This window comes from Triticum urartu, chromosome 1A (assembly GCF_056163025.1).
Source record: "Triticum urartu cultivar PI428250 chromosome 1A, HENAU_Tu73, whole genome shotgun sequence".
Taxonomy (NCBI): Eukaryota; Viridiplantae; Streptophyta; class Magnoliopsida; order Poales; family Poaceae; genus Triticum; species Triticum urartu.
In genome coordinates, this window is record NC_141873.1 from 519,390,829 (window position 1) to 519,410,151 (window position 19,323).

Here is a 19,323-nt window from a genome sequence, read left to right on the forward strand (position 1 = left end):
GAACGAGTACCGACACCATTTGCACGTTGCGACACGTTCGGCCCCTTTTCACTGAGAAAACTCTAGAAAATGAAAAACTTGTCAAAAATCCAAAGAACTTGGCATAATGCCTTGAATTGATCATAGAAGTTGATGGAAAAAAATTAGGCCATTTGACGGATGTAGAAAAACAACGTGGTTTCAAACAGACCCTTTCAGTCTACCCAAAAACCCTCCGTTGGACGTGATCTATTTTTGGACACCCTTTAAATGACCCCCAAATTTTGCAAGCAGGTGGGCATCTATGTGGTAGGCATACATGCCTGGTTTGGACGACTTTTGACCCCGTATGTAAGTTGCGACAAGTTCTGCCATTTATCGGCCTTATTTAATCGAGAAAACTACAGAAGATGTAAAACTTAGCAAAACCCCAAAAAACTTGGCATGGTGCCTTGAATTGTTCCTACAAGGCCATAAAAAATTGGAGTCATTTCAGGGATGTCGATAAATGAGGCGGTCTAGAACGAACCTTTCTCGCCACCCGGACACTCTACATTTGACATGACGTGTGTTAAAAATCTTAGGATTGACCCCAACTTTTACAAGCATTTGGGCATGCCCATGTTAGGCATCCACGCCTTGTTTGAACAACTTTCAACACCATATGTATGTTGTGACACATCTAGCCATATATAGGGTGTTTTTCACCGAGAAACCTTTAGAAAATGCAAAATTTCTCAAAAACTCAAACAACTTGGCATGGTGCTTTCAGCTGGTCATACAAGACCATGGAAAAACAATTAGGGCCATTTCAAGTATGTTGAGGAACAATGTGCTCTCAGACGGAGCTTTTTGGCCTACCCGAACACTCTCCGTTCAACATGGTCTATTTTTTTGACATCATTGAAATGACCCTAATTTTGCAAGCAGGTACACATGCCCATGATAGAAATTCATGCTAGGTTTGAACGAATTCCGACACCGTTTGCACATTGCGACATGCTTGACCATTTATTGGCCTTTTTTCACCGGAAAGACTCCAAAAAATGCGAAACATGTCGAAAACCCAATAAACTTGGCATGGTGCCTTGAATTGGTCATACAGGGCCATGAAAAATTGGAGGCCATCTAAAGGATGTCGAGAAACGAGGTGCTCCCAAACAAACCCTTCTCGCCTACCCGAACACTCTTTGTTGGATATGTTTTTTTTGGAAATCTCAAGGCTGACCAGTCCCCAACTTTTGCAAGTAGGTGTGCATGCCCATGTTAGATATCCATCCTTGGTTTGAACGGATTCCGACACCATATCCACGTTACGACATATCCGGGCATTTATCGGCCTTTTTTCACCGGGAAAACTCCTAAAAATGCAAAAGAAAAAAATTTCAAAACTAAAACGACTTGGCATGGTGACTTTATTGGTCATACAAGGCCATGGCAAAGCTTGGGAAATTTCAAGGTTGTCAAGAAACAACTTGCTCTCACACGAAGCCTTCTGCCCTACTCTACGACCCTGCGTCGAACATGATCTATTTTTATACATCCTTTAAAAAACCCCCAAATTTTGCAAGAAGGTGGGCATGCCCATGATAGGCATCCATGTCAGGTTTGAACGATTTTTGACACTGTATGCAAGTTGCGACACTTCGGGCTATTTATCAGCCTTTTTTGACCGAAAACTGCAGAAAATGCAAAATTTGTTAAAAACAAAAAAACCTGGCATGATGACTTGAATAGGTCATAAAGGCCATAGAAAAAAATTAGGTCCATTTCAAGGATGTCAAAAAACAATGTGCTCTCAGACGGAGCCTTGTAGAGAGCAAAAGTGCTCCGCCCAAGTTCTGCCTTGCAGGCGGTGGCGAAAAGTCCCAAAACTATTATGTAAATTTTTTTCTAGGGTAATTAGGATTTTATGGCAAAAGGGCATCAGGAGGCGAGACACCAGGGGCCCGCATGGACGGTGGCACGGCCAAGGGGAGGTTGCACCACCTGTCCATGTGGCTACCCTGTCGACGCCGTCTAGTACTTCTTTGCTCCAGTATTCTTCATATATCCAAAATAATTCTCCAAAATTCCATGTTTCCTTTTGAGCTCCGGAGAATTGCTTTCTCTTCTGTTTATATTTTAGGTCCAGAATTTCAATTGCCGGTAATCTCTTTTAAGAGAGAAAAGGCATTAGAGATACAGGAGCCTCACGCTGGCACAACCCATGCAGATAGCATTGTGGCTTCACCACAAGTGAGTCCGGCGACATCGTTGTGTTGTTGCGTGGTAGTTTCTTAGTTTTGTGAAGCACTTGAAGGAGGAAACGAAGATGGATGAGCGATGAGGTGGAGCAAAGAGACGGAGAGGGACAAGCGAGGACCATCCGGTGTCCGCGTTTTTGTCGTCGATGGACATGGGGACTTCTTTAGCGCTGGTGCTTTGATTGTCATCGTCCATCAACTAATTGTGGGCATCGGTGCTTTTCAAGCCATGTTGTTTCTTGGCTATGATGCTTGCGTTTTTTTGTTTCGTTCTTTGTTGTTTTTCCTGTGTATGTATTTTTCAATCTAATTGTCTGAGCATGATTGTGGTCAACTTGATAGAATTCTCCTTATGTTTGTTGCGGTCTGATGAATTGTCACTTGGATTATATATGGATCTTTCTTTGTTTTTTTGTTCTTTGCTGCATATTTATACACATATATGATATTTTATTTATTAGTCCTTCACTGGCCATTATTATATAATCTATCCCAGTGACAAATTGGAAAAAAATTGTATATGTTACTGCCACTAATGATTACAAGATACTAGTTATCTAATTGTTTTGGTGATGAACTGAAGGTAAAAGGAATACATTATAAACATTGTGTTATTTTGCTTAATGTGATATTCCGCATAAGACAAATAACTACTGATATGTGGCGTGGAGGAGAAAAAGTGAGAAGAGAAGAATAAGAGCTTTGCCCCTCTTCAACAGTAAGACAAACAAGTAAGGTGCGCATTCTTATCATATGTAACTACTCATACATGAACGTGAAAATGACAACCGTTGGCGTGGAGGAGAAAGATTAGGAAGAGGAGTGAAGAATGATAACTTTTGAAAGTGTCCTTCTCAAATGTATAATCTGAAAATAAATTCAAACAATTCTGATTTTTTTTATAAGCCCACATCACATATGATCCAAAAATAACTTTATACTTGGATCATAGATTTTTTTTCTTTTGCCACTGTTTTCACAAATGTCGTTCTTTGATGAAACTTTGCAAGTATTTAAAATAATTATAATTTTTTGCCCAAAAATGTATTTTTTTGTTTTATTCTTTTTAAAATTTTACTGTTCATTCGAGCTTATATAAGCTCGAGCTCAGTTAATCCGGATCCGTGCCCATCTTCTACAATACGACAAATCTTCTAAAAACAATAAGACAAATAAGTTCGGTGTGCATGATTATCATAGATAAGTGATTGGTGGCTCACTTTTTTATCCAATTTTATTGGATGTGCCCCAAGGGACATGGCTCACATTTTAGCACCCGTCATTTCGAGTGCAAGCAAGCGTAACGAGTAATGACAGCACAACAAAAACTTGTACATCTTGATACACTAGACCATCTACAGCCGGATACACCAACCCCTAGAGCGTCGAATGGACACGTTTAGGCGTGCCCGTGGACAGTAATCAATCAAATCTTAAATTAACGTATTTATAATTAGACACTCCAATTACGAAACCTCAAATTCATACAATTACATGTACATGAAATCTAATCTTAAGTGAAGCCCATCCGGCTCCGTTATGCCCATGTCCGGCATTGGCTGCGTCAGTATAAATGTTGTTCTGGTCGCCGGTGATGTAGAATAGGACATGGGACATGCACCAGCTCATGTGACTCAAGGCGACACCGTCTCCCATGCTCTACTCTTCCTCTTCGGAGCCCGTCGCCTTCACGTCGCCGATCGACACGTTCACCACGACGCGGCTATGTTACCCGGGTTTGTCGGCCACCTGTATCGGCGTCGGAGAGTGCGAATCCGCCTCGCCGACGTCCGCCCTAAGGGCTGCCGCGGCCTCCCGCGCCCTCTGCATCGCATGGCGGACATGCCGCGCCATATAAGCCCCCGACATGATGGATTCGCGCGTGTGCGCCCGAGATCTCCATATCCGCTTTAAATTTGGACTGAATATTAGAAATGCTTGTCAGCACGGAAGTTTAGGCCTGGTATGAGGTGCCCTGCTGGATATTTTTGACTGGTCAATAACAAGGCCGTCCGCGCGGAGGTTTGAGATGAGTATAAGGCGCACAGGTGTAAATGCTCTCAGATACTATCGCCTACCAAAAAATTCGCCGTTCGAGGATGCTCTCTCTCTCTCTCTCTTGTTATCAGGGATAAGATCCACCCGCTGGATTGCTTTTTGATGATCACGCTGCAGATGTCAATCACACGTGAAGAAACCCAAGCGAAACCGGAGGCAAGCACTGAAGCATATGTAGACAGAGCCGTGCAGGTGCTGATTTTATTACCTTTAGTTTCAAGCTCCTCCATTAGCAACTCCTTTTGTTATTTTTTTGGCGGAAAACTCCATTCGTTTTAAAACATAGTGTATATTCGATTTTTCAAAGACAAACTTGGTAAACTCTACCAACAAAAAATCGACAACTACAATACCAAATCAATACCATTAATTTATCATGAATATGTTTTCATTTGGTATATATTTGGTATTTCAAATAGTTATTTTTCTCTTTAAGTTTGATCAAAGTTTATAATCTGATTATTTTTTGAGAAAACCAGTGCACAATTTGTGGAACTGATGGATTAGAGTGCTTATCCTTTTTTTTTGTAGGAATAGGATTACGAGTGCTTATCCAACCACCCACACATGGCTTCTCCTTCGGACCCTCAGTATGTAACAGGGGCGAAGTCACGTTCAACATTTTGGCGAAACTCTTATTTTTGCAAAAAAGCATTCCCGTACAAGACTTGTTATAATAAAATGAGCAGGGTATATAAAAGCGTTATTTTGTCAATTATTTATGAAGAAAGTAAAACGGGTTCTTATCAAATCCAGAATAAAATTGGAAAGAAACATAAAGTAGACCTGACTCCTTGAGGGATGCCACTATCCGCTATTTTGATACATAAAATTTGTAAACACACATGTGTTTGTCATCAAAATTTTAAATTGACATCACGTGCTTCAGTTATTGGCACCACCACAAGTTCGGCAAAATCATATTACACAAGCAGAGAACTTTCTCTTCTTTGTATGGAAATTGCATAGTATTATTTATTCTTTATGAAGAGAAGAAAAAGGAACGTGTAGTTGTGTAAAATCTATCGCTTGGAGAGACCCTTGATCAAGCCTAAAAGAGAGCAAAGCAGGGTGATGTCCGGTCTCCGGCCGTGGCCAAAGCCAACCAAATTTGTAGGTGTGGTGCGGCTTGAATGTGTTGTCGGGTTGCTCTGCTTTCCTCTATCCAGGGGAGCTCCGGAGAAAGCCTGTACCCAGTGGGGTCGAATGATGGCGGCATTTTGGTGCCGTTTCCCTCTTGACGACATCATTATTTGACACTCATTCTTAGGAATGCTAGGGTCTCACAAATACATCAGGGTGCTCCATCGGTATCCATTGTTTGCAAGGCTTTGTGAGGTCATGGCTCCGGAATGTAGCTATACTTAGCTTACCTATGACACCTATCCTCCGCGGCGACGTTTGTTAAAATCATCTCCCATTCAATAGTTAACAAGAAATCTCACTTTACCCAAATGCAAGGCGGTGTTAGTAAGGATGTGGAGATGGCATTTGAAGTGCTCTTAACACGTTCTGCAATTGTCGCGGACCCGCTAAATAGTGGGATCCCCAGATACTATGGGAGGTGATGATGACATGTATGATTATGTACAATATGATTGTGAAAGACAAGGGGGTGGTGTTTGTAATGTTGATTTTAACCACATGTGTGATACTAACCTCCCACAACAAGTAGCTGCTGTGTTTGAGAATTTTCTCAAGATCCATCGAGGATTCGTAGTCGAGAAACCCATACACAACTTCTCAATGATCTCGTTGAGCATTTGTGGGTGTTCCATTGGATTATGGAAACCAACAGAGCGTGTGCGGCCGGATAAAATAAGTTTAAATTTGAACTAGTAATTTGGAAACTTAAATTTGAATTGTAGCATTTACATTTACATTTGAATTCTGGGTGTTTTGTAACATCTTTATTTTACTTCTATGTTAAGTGCAAAAAATGAGTTTGTATAAGAGAAAACCAGTGCACAATTTGTGGAACTGATGGATTAGAGTGCTTATCCTTTTTTTTTGTAGGAATAGGATTACGAGTGCTTATCCAACCACCCACACATGGCTTCTCCTTCGGACCCTCAGTATGTAACAGGGGCGAAGTCACGTTCAACATTTTGGCGAAACTCTTATTTTTGCAAAAAAGCATTCCCGTACAAGACTTGTTATAATAAAATGAGCAGGGTATATAAAAGCGTTATTTTGTCAATTATTTATGAAGAAAGTAAAACGGGTTCTTATCAAATCCAGAATAAAATTGGAAAGAAACATAAAGTAGACCTGACTCCTTGAGGGATGCCACTATCCGCTATTTTGATACATAAAATTTGTAAACACACATGTGTTTGTCATCAAAATTTTAAATTGACATCACGTGCTTCAGTTATTGGCACCACCACAAGTTCGGCAAAATCATATTACACAAGCAGAGAACTTTCTCTTCTTTGTATGGAAATTGCATAGTATTATTTATTCTTTATGAAGAGAAGAAAAAGGAACGTGTAGTTGTGTAAAATCTATCGCTTGGAGAGACCCTTGATCAAGCCTAAAAGAGAGCAAAGCAGGGTGATGTCCGGTCTCCGGCCGTGGCCAAAGCCAACCAAATTTGTAGGTGTGGTGCGGCTTGAATGTGTTGTCGGGTTGCTCTGCTTTCCTCTATCCAGGGGAGCTCCGGAGAAAGCCTGTACCCAGTGGGGTCGAATGATGGCGGCATTTTGGTGCCGTTTCCCTCTTGACGACATCATTATTTGACACTCATTCTTAGGAATGCTAGGGTCTCACAAATACATCAGGGTGCTCCATCGGTATCCATTGTTTGCAAGGCTTTGTGAGGTCATGGCTCCGGAATGTAGCTATACTTAGCTTACCTATGACACCTATCCTCCGCGGCGACGTTTGTTAAAATCATCTCCCATTCAATAGTTAACAAGAAATCTCACTTTACCCAAATGCAAGGCGGTGTTAGTAAGGATGTGGAGATGGCATTTGAAGTGCTCTTAACACGTTCTGCAATTGTCGCGGACCCGCTAAATAGTGGGATCCCCAGATACTATGGGAGGTGATGATGACATGTATGATTATGTACAATATGATTGTGAAAGACAAGGGGGTGGTGTTTGTAATGTTGATTTTAACCACATGTGTGATACTAACCTCCCACAACAAGTAGCTGCTGTGTTTGAGAATTTTCTCAAGATCCATCGAGGATTCGTAGTCGAGAAACCCATACACAACTTCTCAATGATCTCGTTGAGCATTTGTGGGTGTTCCATTGGATTATGGAAACCAACAGAGCGTGTGCGGCCGGATAAAATAAGTTTAAATTTGAACTAGTAATTTGGAAACTTAAATTTGAATTGTAGCATTTACATTTACATTTGAATTCTGGGTGTTTTGTAACATCTTTATTTTACTTCTATGTTAAGTGCAAAAAATGAGTTTGTATAAGAGAAAACCAGTGCACAATTTGTGGAACTGATGGATTAGAGTGCTTATCCTTTTTTTTTGTAGGAATAGGATTACGAGTGCTTATCCAACCACCCACACATGGCTTCTCCTTCGGACCCTCAGTATGTAACAGGGGCGAAGTCACGTTCAACATTTTGGCGAAACTCTTATTTTTGCAAAAAAGCATTCCCGTACAAGACTTGTTATAATAAAATGAGCAGGGTATATAAAAGCGTTATTTTGTCAATTATTTATGAAGAAAGTAAAACGGGTTCTTATCAAATCCAGAATAAAATTGGAAAGAAACATAAAGTAGACCTGACTCCTTGAGGGATGCCACTATCCGCTATTTTGATACATAAAATTTGTAAACACACATGTGTTTGTCATCAAAATTTTAAATTGACATCACGTGCTTCAGTTATTGGCACCACCACAAGTTCGGCAAAATCATATTACACAAGCAGAGAACTTTCTCTTCTTTGTATGGAAATTGCATAGTATTATTTATTCTTTATGAAGAGAAGAAAAAGGAACGTGTAGTTGTGTAAAATCTATCGCTTGGAGAGACCCTTGATCAAGCCTAAAAGAGAGCAAAGCAGGGTGATGTCCGGTCTCCGGCCGTGGCCAAAGCCAACCAAATTTGTAGGTGTGGTGCGGCTTGAATGTGTTGTCGGGTTGCTCTGCTTTCCTCTATCCAGGGGAGCTCCGGAGAAAGCCTGTACCCAGTGGGGTCGAATGATGGCGGCATTTTGGTGCCGTTTCCCTCTTGACGACATCATTATTTGACACTCATTCTTAGGAATGCTAGGGTCTTACAAATACATCAGGGTGCTCCATCGGTATCCATTGTTTGCAAGGCTTTGTGAGGTCATGGCTCCGGAATGTAGCTATACTTAGCTTACCTATGACACCTATCCTCCGCGGCGACGTTTGTTAAAATCATCTCCCATTCAATAGTTAACAAGAAATCTCACTTTACCCAAATGCAAGGCGGTGTTAGTAAGGATGTGGAGATGGCATTTGAAGTGCTCTTAACACGTTCTGCAATTGTCGCGGACCCGCTAAATAGTGGGATCCCCAGATACTATGGGAGGTGATGATGACATGTATGATTATGTACAATATGATTGTGAAAGACAAGGGGGTGGTGTTTGTAATGTTGATTTTAACCACATGTGTGATACTAACCTCCCACAACAAGTAGCTGCTGTGTTTGAGAATTTTCTCAAGATCCATCGAGGATTCGTAGTCGAGAAACCCATACACAACTTCTCAATGATCTCGTTGAGCATTTGTGGGTGTTCCATTGGATTATGGAAACCAACAGAGCGTGTGCGGCCGGATAAAATAAGTTTAAATTTGAACTAGTAATTTGGAAACTTAAATTTGAATTGTAGCATTTACATTTACATTTGAATTCTGGGTGTTTTGTAACATCTTTATTTTACTTCTATGTTAAGTGCAAAAAATGAGTTTGTATAAGAGAAAACCAGTGCACAATTTGTGGAACTGATGGATTAGAGTGCTTATCCTTTTTTTTTGTAGGAATAGGATTACGAGTGCTTATCCAACCACCCACACATGGCTTCTCCTTCGGACCCTCAGTATGTAACAGGGGCGAAGTCACGTTCAACATTTTGGCGAAACTCTTATTTTTGCAAAAAAGCATTCCCGTACAAGACTTGTTATAATAAAATGAGCAGGGTATATAAAAGCGTTATTTTGTCAATTATTTATGAAGAAAGTAAAACGGGTTCTTATCAAATCCAGAATAAAATTGGAAAGAAACATAAAGTAGACCTGACTCCTTGAGGGATGCCACTATCCGCTATTTTGATACATAAAATTTGTAAACACACATGTGTTTGTCATCAAAATTTTAAATTGACATCACGTGCTTCAGTTATTGGCACCACCACAAGTTCGGCAAAATCATATTACACAAGCAGAGAACTTTCTCTTCTTTGTATGGAAATTGCATAGTATTATTTATTCTTTATGAAGAGAAGAAAAAGGAACGTGTAGTTGTGTAAAATCTATCGCTTGGAGAGACCCTTGATCAAGCCTAAAAGAGAGCAAAGCAGGGTGATGTCCGGTCTCCGGCCGTGGCCAAAGCCAACCAAATTTGTAGGTGTGGTGCAGCTTGAATGTGTTGTCGGGTTGCTCTGCTTTCCTCTATCCAGGGGAGCTCCGGAGAAAGCCTGTACCCAGTGGGGTCGAATGATGGCGGCATTTTGGTGCCGTTTCCCTCTTGACGACATCATTATTTGACACTCATTCTTAGGAATGCTAGGGTCTCACAAATACATCAGGGTGCTCCATCGGTATCCATTGTTTGCAAGGCTTTGTGAGGTCATGGCTCCGGAATGTAGCTATACTTAGCTTACCTATGACACCTATCCTCCGCGGCGACGTTTGTTAAAATCATCTCCCATTCAATAGTTAACAAGAAATCTCACTTTACCCAAATGCAAGGCGGTGTTAGTAAGGATGTGGAGATGGCATTTGAAGTGCTCTTAACACGTTCTGCAATTGTCGCGGACCCGCTAAATAGTGGGATCCCCAGATACTATGGGAGGTGATGATGACATGTATGATTATGTACAATATGATTGTGAAAGACAAGGGGGTGGTGTTTGTAATGTTGATTTTAACCACATGTGTGATACTAACCTCCCACAACAAGTAGCTGCTGTGTTTGAGAATTTTCTCAAGATCCATCGAGGATTCGTAGTCGAGAAACCCATACACAACTTCTCAATGATCTCGTTGAGCATTTGTGGGTGTTCCATTGGATTATGGAAACCAACAGAGCGTGTGCGGCCGGATAAAATAAGTTTAAATTTGAACTAGTAATTTGGAAACTTAAATTTGAATTGTAGCATTTACATTTACATTTGAATTCTGGGTGTTTTGTAACATCTTTATTTTACTTCTATGTTAAGTGCAAAAAATGAGTTTGTATAAGAGAAAAAAGAGAGTAGGAGGAACGGACAAGCAGGGAGTATCCGTGCACGTGTCAACAATGACCCAAACGTACCTCCATGTGTACACAAACCTTGGGTGCATGCATGTACAGAAGCTGCTCATGCATGCACTCAACTTGTCTCTCGTTGAAGAAAATGCTCTGTGATGAATGCTTGCATGTTTGTCACCTGTTTTGTCCGCTTTGGTGCGTGCACGGGAACATGCCATGCGGCATCTATCTCCCTCCGCTCCTCTGATCATATAAATTGGTGCGCGCCGCGCTGCAAAGTGCGCACAGCTCCCGGTTTTTCAACAAACGTAGTTAGTTTCACCACGCATGCATACAATAATGGACAATGAGCTCGAGGCTGTAAACAGTGGGATGAGAAAGCACGGCAAGCTCTTGTACCGCCGTCTCGTCGGCCAACTGCCTCGTCTCCTCCCCGTCACAATGCTCCTTGCCGTGTCTTCACCGGCGGCAATGGCCATGCTGTCCCAGCGATCAATTCACGGCCTTTTACACGACGCGCATGACATCACGGCCGTGTCATTGGCGGCCTGTGCGGTGGCGGCGGCGTGCGCCTACGACATGTCCTGGTCGCGGGCGGTGTACCTGGTGGACTTCGCCGGGTACAAGCCTGCGCCGGCGCACGAGACGAGCCGCGCCAAGACCACGCGGCACCATGGACTAGCTGGTGCGTTCAACACGGAGAGCATGGCTTTCCAGAGGAGGATCCTGGAGCGGTCAGGGCTCGGCGACGCGACGCACTTCCCGGCGTCGGTCATCAAGGTGCCGGTGGACATACGCCTCCGCTCGGCGGATGAGGAGTCCCATGCCGTCGTTTTCGGCGTGATCGACGAGCTGCTGACCAAGACCCGCGTGCGGCCGTTCGACATCGGTATGGTCATCGTGAACTGCAGCCTCCACAGCCCCACGCCGTCCTTCACCTCGCTTGTCGTGAACCGGTACTCCTTGCGCAACGACGTCGTCACCCACAACCTTAGCGGAATGGGCTGCAGCGCCGGCATTATCGCTATTGACCTCGCCAGACGCCTGCTTCAGGTATATATGAGTACTGTTCCAATACATCTTGGATGTTACCTCCGGGCCTCCACGAAGCAACTTTTCCACGAGGTCCACCAGTTACAATCCGTTTTTCTCTTCTTCTTTTTAAGAACGAAAGGGTTTCCTCCGATTTCCACTGAAAAAAATCAACATTTCTCTTCAAACACAGCACAAACGTATGCACTCACTGATACGTATGAACACCTTCGACAAATCGAGAGGATGAGTCGCTAGGTCTTAAGATTGACAAAGTCATCACAAAGAGTTTCGTTGTTAACGGCCATGTCGCTTACCACCGGAAGATAAAACCGTTAAAATATCAAATAAATTCAGAAAAATACAAGCAAACATACCAAGTCTAGGACTTGAGCTCGGATGAACGGTTTCCACCACAAGAAACCTGGCCAACTAATAAGAAAATAAATCAACGTTCACTACAATAATTGTCATTATCATTAGTTGTCTCGTTCGCTGTCTAACCGTCCTCTCTCGTTGGTTTCTACATTAATTTCTTTTTTAGTTCAGGTTTTTGACATATTTTTTCTCCCACCGGGCTATCCCCTTTTTCATTATAATCACATAATGGAAATACAATATCTGTTCCACATCAAAGTAAACACTGGCTAAGGGAAGAGGACGGATAAGCGAGTTGGAGAACTAGCAGGACACCTGTTGCCGAGAGCTCGCCATCGAAACTCTAGCTACATGACTAAAACCTGCTACTACCAAAAGTTATGATCAAATTTTAAAGCCACCTAACTCCCATGACTTTGAGTATATTACATATCCGACAGGCTGAATAAGTAGCAAAGGTAAACTAGAAGATTGCAGAATCATCTCCAACACCCGAGGCTTCCTCAAGGAAGATTTAGTTGTCGCCTAAGAATCCGCACTTCCATCACCAGCTGGGACCAGAAGTGATGCCAGACGAGCGGTGTTAGAGATATATTTGGGTTACATGTATTTGGTAGTTTAGGATCTGTAATTCATCTCCTACCTTATCTCCAGGAGAGACTTCTTTCCCTCCAAGCCTTGTATTCAATATATACTCGCTCTCGAGGCTCAATAATACATCCAACGCATTACACCAATCATTTCTCTCTATCCCTTCTAACAAGTGGTTTCTTTCATCAGCATCTGCACTCCATTGTTAAGATTTTCCTTGTCGACGCCTTTGAGTAACCCTGACCAGTGCAACAAGAATGAGCAAACGGTAAAAATAATACCGGTAGGAGATCTGACTTTTAGACCAAAATAGTCATATAGTTTCTTGCTAATTTTTTATTTAAAACAGAGGCAAAAGATTTACTTCATCCATTAAATAAGAGGAGAAAAGAGTTTGACAGTTTACAAGTGACCCTAACAAAATGGTATGGCAATTACTCTCGTACAACAATGCGCCCTAGTCTCTTAGTAGCCGCCGTAACCCATAGGTTGGCCTCGAACATGACATTTTGGAGAAGAATAGGAGGTGACACACTCTTGTGGCAAAACACCCAGGCGTTTCTCTCATTCCAAAGAGTCCAAGAGACAAGCATGATGAGGGAGGCCATCGCTCATCTGCCGGGGTTTCGCATGTCGGTTCTTCTATCCCACCAACGCATAAGGGAGTCCTGAAAGTAAGCATAATAAGAGCATCTTCAATAATTTGTATGTGAGCTTGTTGACAAAAATAGGAGTGTCATCTACTAACAACTCATCATACAATACTTTAATACAGTGTATTTACTTTGGCCAATAGGACGTGGGAGAATGTATAAGGTTGCTATTCCATCCCACATTTGGAGCTTGTGCTTTGGGTGAAGTGACAATAATACTTGCTCTCTCCTCGTTAAATCGGTTCTACACAAGAAGAAATCCAATGTGGAGTAAAATCATAGTTGGCGCACTAGGGAATGCGGTGTTTCGGAGTATTTTCTTCTTCTTTGTTGGCCGAATATCGTCCGATTAAATACATAGCTGTATAATTGGTGAAGATGGTTGAGCAGGCTTACCACGTGGTACCTTTATATAGTATGAATAAGTGTGTAGGAAACAAACATAACTAAAAGTATAGAAATAGGGATAAATATGTGATTGATTAATGTGTATGTTGATGTTCAGGTGCTAGGTCGATGTGCATCATTCCATCCAGAGGCCGATGGGCTTTTCTTCTTTTCAATAGAAAAATGTCGACGTGCAATGTGTTGTGCTGACTCGATCGTTAACCTGCAGGTACACTTGGACACATACGCATTAGTCGTGAGCACAGAGAATACCACCCTAAACTGGTATATGGGCAATAACCGGTCCATGCTGGTGCCCAACATGCTGTTCCGGATGGGTGGCGCGGCGATTCTTCTGTCAAACCGTCGCAGCGAGTGGCGGCGCGCCAAGTACCAGCTGATCCACACGGCGCGCACGCACCGCGGCCCCAGCGACCAGAGCTACGCTTGCGTGATGCAAGAGGAGGACGACGCCGGGCACCTGGGCGTGTCCCTCTCCAAGGATCTCATGTCCGTGGCCGCCGAGGCGCTCCGCACCAACATCACCACCCTTAGCCCCCACATCCTACTGCTGAGCGAGCAGCTCCGGTTCCTCTGCGCCGTCGTGCTCAAGCGGGTGTTCCGCACCAAGGCGAGGCCGTACATCCCTAACTTCACGTCTTCGGTGCAACACTTTTGCATCCACTCAGGGGGGCGCAGCGTGCTGGACGAGCTGGAGAGAAGCCTGAGGCTGAGCGCGTGGGACATGGAGCCCTCGAGGATGACACTCTACAGGTTCGGCAACACGTCGAGCAGCTCGCTGTGGTACGAGCTCGCCTACTGCGAGGCCAAGGGCAGGACCAGGAGGGGAGACCGTGTGTGGCAGATCGCATTCGGCTCGGGGTTCAAGTGCAACAGCGCCGTGTGGAAGGCGCTTAGGACGGTTGAGGGCTCCGACGACGCCAAAGAGAGCAACCCCTGGGCACAGGACGTCGACGTTCTTCCAATCCATGTGCCCAAGGTGATGTTGATCGACGACGAGGCCTTGTGTGTACCTGCCGCATAGTTTCCGCGCCGCGTCAAAATAAACGAAGCGTCGTGCACGTGTTAGCAATGAGCTCATTGGTTCGATGCCCTCTTTATATTAGTTCGTGTTCGAGTCAGTATTGACGCATGCAATGAGTTTTAAACCGACGTTGTACTGGGCCGTGTCGTGTTGGGTACATGAGTCTTGTGGGACGTGCTATGTATCTACAAAGACTACAATATATAACAAATAAATGAAGATGATTGCCGGTCGGCCGACTGATCTATTGCTAAGATCAACCAAGTTGGAAACCCACCTTACTGAGTGTTTGCAACGTGTCCAATGTTGCTATGGGATGTGAGATTTGCAGTGTGACTTATGTTGCACTTGAAGATTTGCAAGACGAGTGATTTGCAACATCAGCCATATTTGCGTCCAAAGGCTTAAAACATATGACCCACATTACACTCGGACGTTTGCAACCAAAACTTTGAAACACGAGCCATGTTGCCACCACAACGTACCCTCATGCATCACCTGATTTGCCTCCGCGACACCATTTCACAGCATGATGGCGCCCCTTCACAACATGGGTTTGCAACATAGGGGTTGTTGCAGTGGTTCGCAACATAGGGGATGTTGTGATGGGTCCTTGCAGCAGTCTACCGTCCATTGCAGAAGCTCACTTCATGCAACATCGAGCCACACACCAGTGTTGTTGACGCCCTTGCAGCGCCGCGACAGGTGGTGGCATCGCCTCACAACGTTTGTGCACTGCCCCTTTGCAGCACTCTGACACCCCTCATGGTGGCACCCTTAGTCACCGTCCTCGAAACTCAAAGTGTTGACAACTTGGGAGCCATGGCAACAAAGCGCGTGTCGCTATGCTGCGTAAGAGGGCGGCGGGCAAGGTGATGACAAGATCCGTGCAAGGAGGTGAGACAGAAGGGTGTCTAGACTGAGGGTTGCATAGGTAGGAATCAGCGATAATGGATTTGGGAGAAGAACTGGCGTACTCGAGAGGTTGAGGAAGAAGGGGTTGCCGTGCGTGGGGACCCATGAGACACATGTCGCCCAAATGAGGCGATCGAGGTAGCTTGATTAATCCAGCGGTTAATTATAACCATTCCCTATAAATGAACTAAAAAACAGCTTTATTTATTGCACTCAAATTTCCTTCTATTTTTATTTTATATTAAAAACATTTGTCTAAAGTCAACTATTGATGACAATGTCAAAAATAACGTGCTATGAAAAAATAGCGTGGCCCCTTAAAATATGCTATTAGCGTGCTATATCGCGCTATAATGTGCTATTAACACGACATTGTACACTGATCTATTTAACGAGGAATTGCTCAAAATGCTATAGCGTGCTATAGCGATTCTATAGCGCGCTATTTTTTTTCACCTGATGAGATTATTGATTTGTTTGATTGATTTGGTTATTATAGAAGTTCTGCGGTACTAGAGACTAATCCCTCTCACTTTTTTGGGCAAGGATGCCCCTTTTTTCTAAACGGGGCACAAATTTTGCCTCATCAATTAATTAAGAGAGAATAGAGTTTGGAGTTTGGTTACAAGTACCCAAAAATACATAGGGTACTTGGCACAGGTGGTCACCCAAAGCGAGGCGTCATTCTTGATCATTGCGAGACTTGTGACGGAAGACATGGGCAACCCTCTCGTTCCAGATAGTCCAAACTACGAGCATAGTGAGGGAGGCCATTCCTTCCCTTTTTGGGACGTTTCTTCCAAAGATGTTGATTCACAATTCTTTGATGAGCGCTCCAAGTGACCGGTGGTCCTGTTAATGCACTCCAGATGAAGCCAATTCTTGACCAAGCTCCAAAGCCTCAGGGCGAACAGATATTTGTAGAAGAGGGGAGCCACGGATTCTTGATCGCGTTTGCAAGGGGAAAAGGCCGCAGTTTGGCCAGCCTATCGGTGGTCCAAACTCTTTTTCAAATAGCCAACCAAGCAAAGAATTTGACCTTAGGCGGCATCGACGCCTTCCAAACCGCATAGTTCATGGGGAGCGGGTAGCTTCTCACAATTGCGCATTGTATGCGGAGGCCGCGGAGTAGAGCCTGATGGATGTATGTTTCCAAATAATCTCATTATCGGCATTGATGTCGAGCTGGAAGTCACAGAGGGTTGTCCAAAGGGTCAAGAATTGATGAATATGAGCCATGAAGAAGTTTGTTGAAATTGTGATCTTGGAGACCCAAGCATCATTCTTTAACGCTTCTTGGACCTTCCAATTTTTCCTCTTGGAAGCCTCATGAGTGAGTGGAGAAATATATATTGGTTTTCGGCCTTGCACCTAGGGAGAATCCCACAATATTGTTTGCGAGCCGTCATCAACAGTGATGGTGGTGGAGGCGTCTTGCCATTTCTCTCTAGGAATACTTGTATGTATACACGTGCAATGCACGTCTTAACAATATTGTCCCTATGATCCTAGTAAAAAAGGCATACAGTACTTGCTCTGTTCATAAATATACAAGATGTTTGAAATATTTTAATATGGAGTAAATACGGACTAAAATGAGTGAAAAATATATTAAAATGTGTTTATATACATCCAATTTGGGAAAAAGTTGGAACATTTTATATTTGTGAATCGGGGGGAGTAGTTTGCCATAAATTCAGAGCAAAAAGAAATATTGTTGAAGTAATAGAAAGTTGGTACTTGGTATGATCAAACGCTTGTCACCTAGTGTCACCCAGAAATTTCCAAAGGAAAAAATGAAGATGTACGTGGTGGAACCCACACTGTTCACATTTGTTTATTTTCCCCGACAATATGTCTCTCTCTCTCTCGATTTTCCGAGTGACGCCCTGACACATGCAACATGCCAGAGAAGGCAGGAGGGTTCCAAAACCAAACAGACGCACCTGCAGAATAGTGTTCATTGTGAATATATATATACTTCATTAATAATTAATAGATACCTCAAAATGAGTTTCATGACAAAATTCATGTGAGTCTACATATTTTTTAAAGGTTTACGTATACAGTAATTTGGTCATACGTGGAAAAGGCATATTACAAAAAGTACGTCACAAATAATATTTTTTCCACAAAACTCGTATTGGGGCATCTTAAATTATTTAATGAAGTATATTGAGAATGATAAAGAGGTATAATTAATGTGTATACGAGGTATATTGAAGATGGAGTACATACTCTTAGGAGTATAGAAAACTAGTTGAATAAGTATTAAAAATGTTGAACAAGTATTAAAAAAATGCTGAATAAGTATTAAAAATGTCGAACAAATATTAAAAATGTTAAATAAATATATTAAAAAAATGTTGAACAAGTATTTGAAAAATGTTGAATAAGTTTTAAAAATATAGAACAATTATTTTAAAAATGTTGAATAAGTATTAAAAAATGTTGAATGAGTATATAAAAAATATTGAAAAAATATTTAAAAATGTTGAATACGTATTAAAATGGCGAACAAGTATTTGAAAAATGTTGAATAGGCGTCCAGACAATGTTGAACTGTATACAAAAGATGTTGATCACGTATTAAATAATTGTTTTTGACATATACAAAAATGTAGAGTGAAAACGAAAACAAACATAAGAAAAAACAAAGAGAAAAACAAAAAATGGAGAAGAAAAAAACTAAACAAAAAAATGAAAAAACCAAAGAGAAAACAAAGAAAAGGGTTGAAAAGAAAAAACCAATGAAAACCGAGAAATAAATAAAGAAAAACAATGAAAAAAGAAAGAAGTAGAAACACCAGAGGAAAAAACCGAAGAAAACCCCATGAAAAAACAAAAACTGAAAACTGATTTTGTTTTTTTGGCAAACCGGTGGAAAAACTGCCTCTGTTCGCCTCAAATATGTCTTGCCCTGCCCATTGTCACGTACTGCAACTAACCGTGGTGGCTAGCAGCACGAGTGACATTTGTGGAGACGAGGGTTTGAACCCTGTAGCTCCCCTTTTCCCTATTCCCCTTCTCTATTTTGTTTTAACAGTGCGTGAATGGGCCAGCCCGATAACAAAAAACGCTTCAGCGAGACATCCTATCGTCCTGCGTGAATGAGGCGAGTCGGCATCTTGCATGATCCCATGGGGACAACGATGTCGATGTCCAATCCACAAAAAATGCTACACCTAGGTAAATTTACGTAACCATCCTAAAATCCTGTCCTCCGCCCCTTGAATTGAGCCGTCGGTGGACCCAACCGCTAATCCTGGCCCAATTAATTTGGGCCACATTAGCTGTCGAGGTATGACAATATTTGGGACCAACAAGGCCCCTTGGTGGTTTGGCTGTGGGAATCACAATGCACAAAGTGCAGATCCAGCAATCAAGCACACTAGGATTTACCAAGTTCGTGCTGCCTTGAGGCGTAAAACCCTACTCTTACTTTGGTGGATTATATATGGAAAATGCCCAAGTTACAAGAGAGCGCAAGCTTGCCAGCAAGGTGCTCGGAAAGTGCGGCTATGTAGTGCAATTGGGCAGGGTGTCGACCCTTGTAAAGGTTGTCATGGGCCTCTTTTTATACTCCCCCGGTTCCTAAATATTTGTCTTTCTAGACATTTC

General features: G+C 42.6%; 1 protein-coding gene across 1 annotated transcript; it reads left to right on the forward strand.

The window, feature by feature from the left end:
- The first annotated feature begins 11,040 nt into the window (after positions 1–11,040).
- LOC125533030 (putative 3-ketoacyl-CoA synthase 20) lies at positions 11,041–14,921 on the forward strand. The gene is made up of 2 exons (XM_048696834.2): positions 11,041–11,754; positions 13,972–14,921. The coding sequence occupies exons 1-2, from the start codon at positions 11,041–11,043 to the stop codon at positions 14,785–14,787; spliced, it is 1,530 nt and encodes a 509-aa protein (XP_048552791.1). The 3' UTR covers positions 14,788–14,921.
- The last annotated feature ends 4,402 nt before the right edge of the window (positions 14,922–19,323 follow it).

Excerpts from the sequence above, each read along its gene's own strand:
- LOC125533030 (XM_048696834.2), top strand. The coding sequence starts at position 11,041 with ATGGACAATGAGCTCGAGGCTGTAAACAGTGGGATGAGAAAGCACGGC. Across the intron at positions 11,755-13,971 it reads TCGCCAGACGCCTGCTTCAG|GTACACTTGGACACATACGC; the intron begins GTATATATGAGT and ends GTTAACCTGCAG.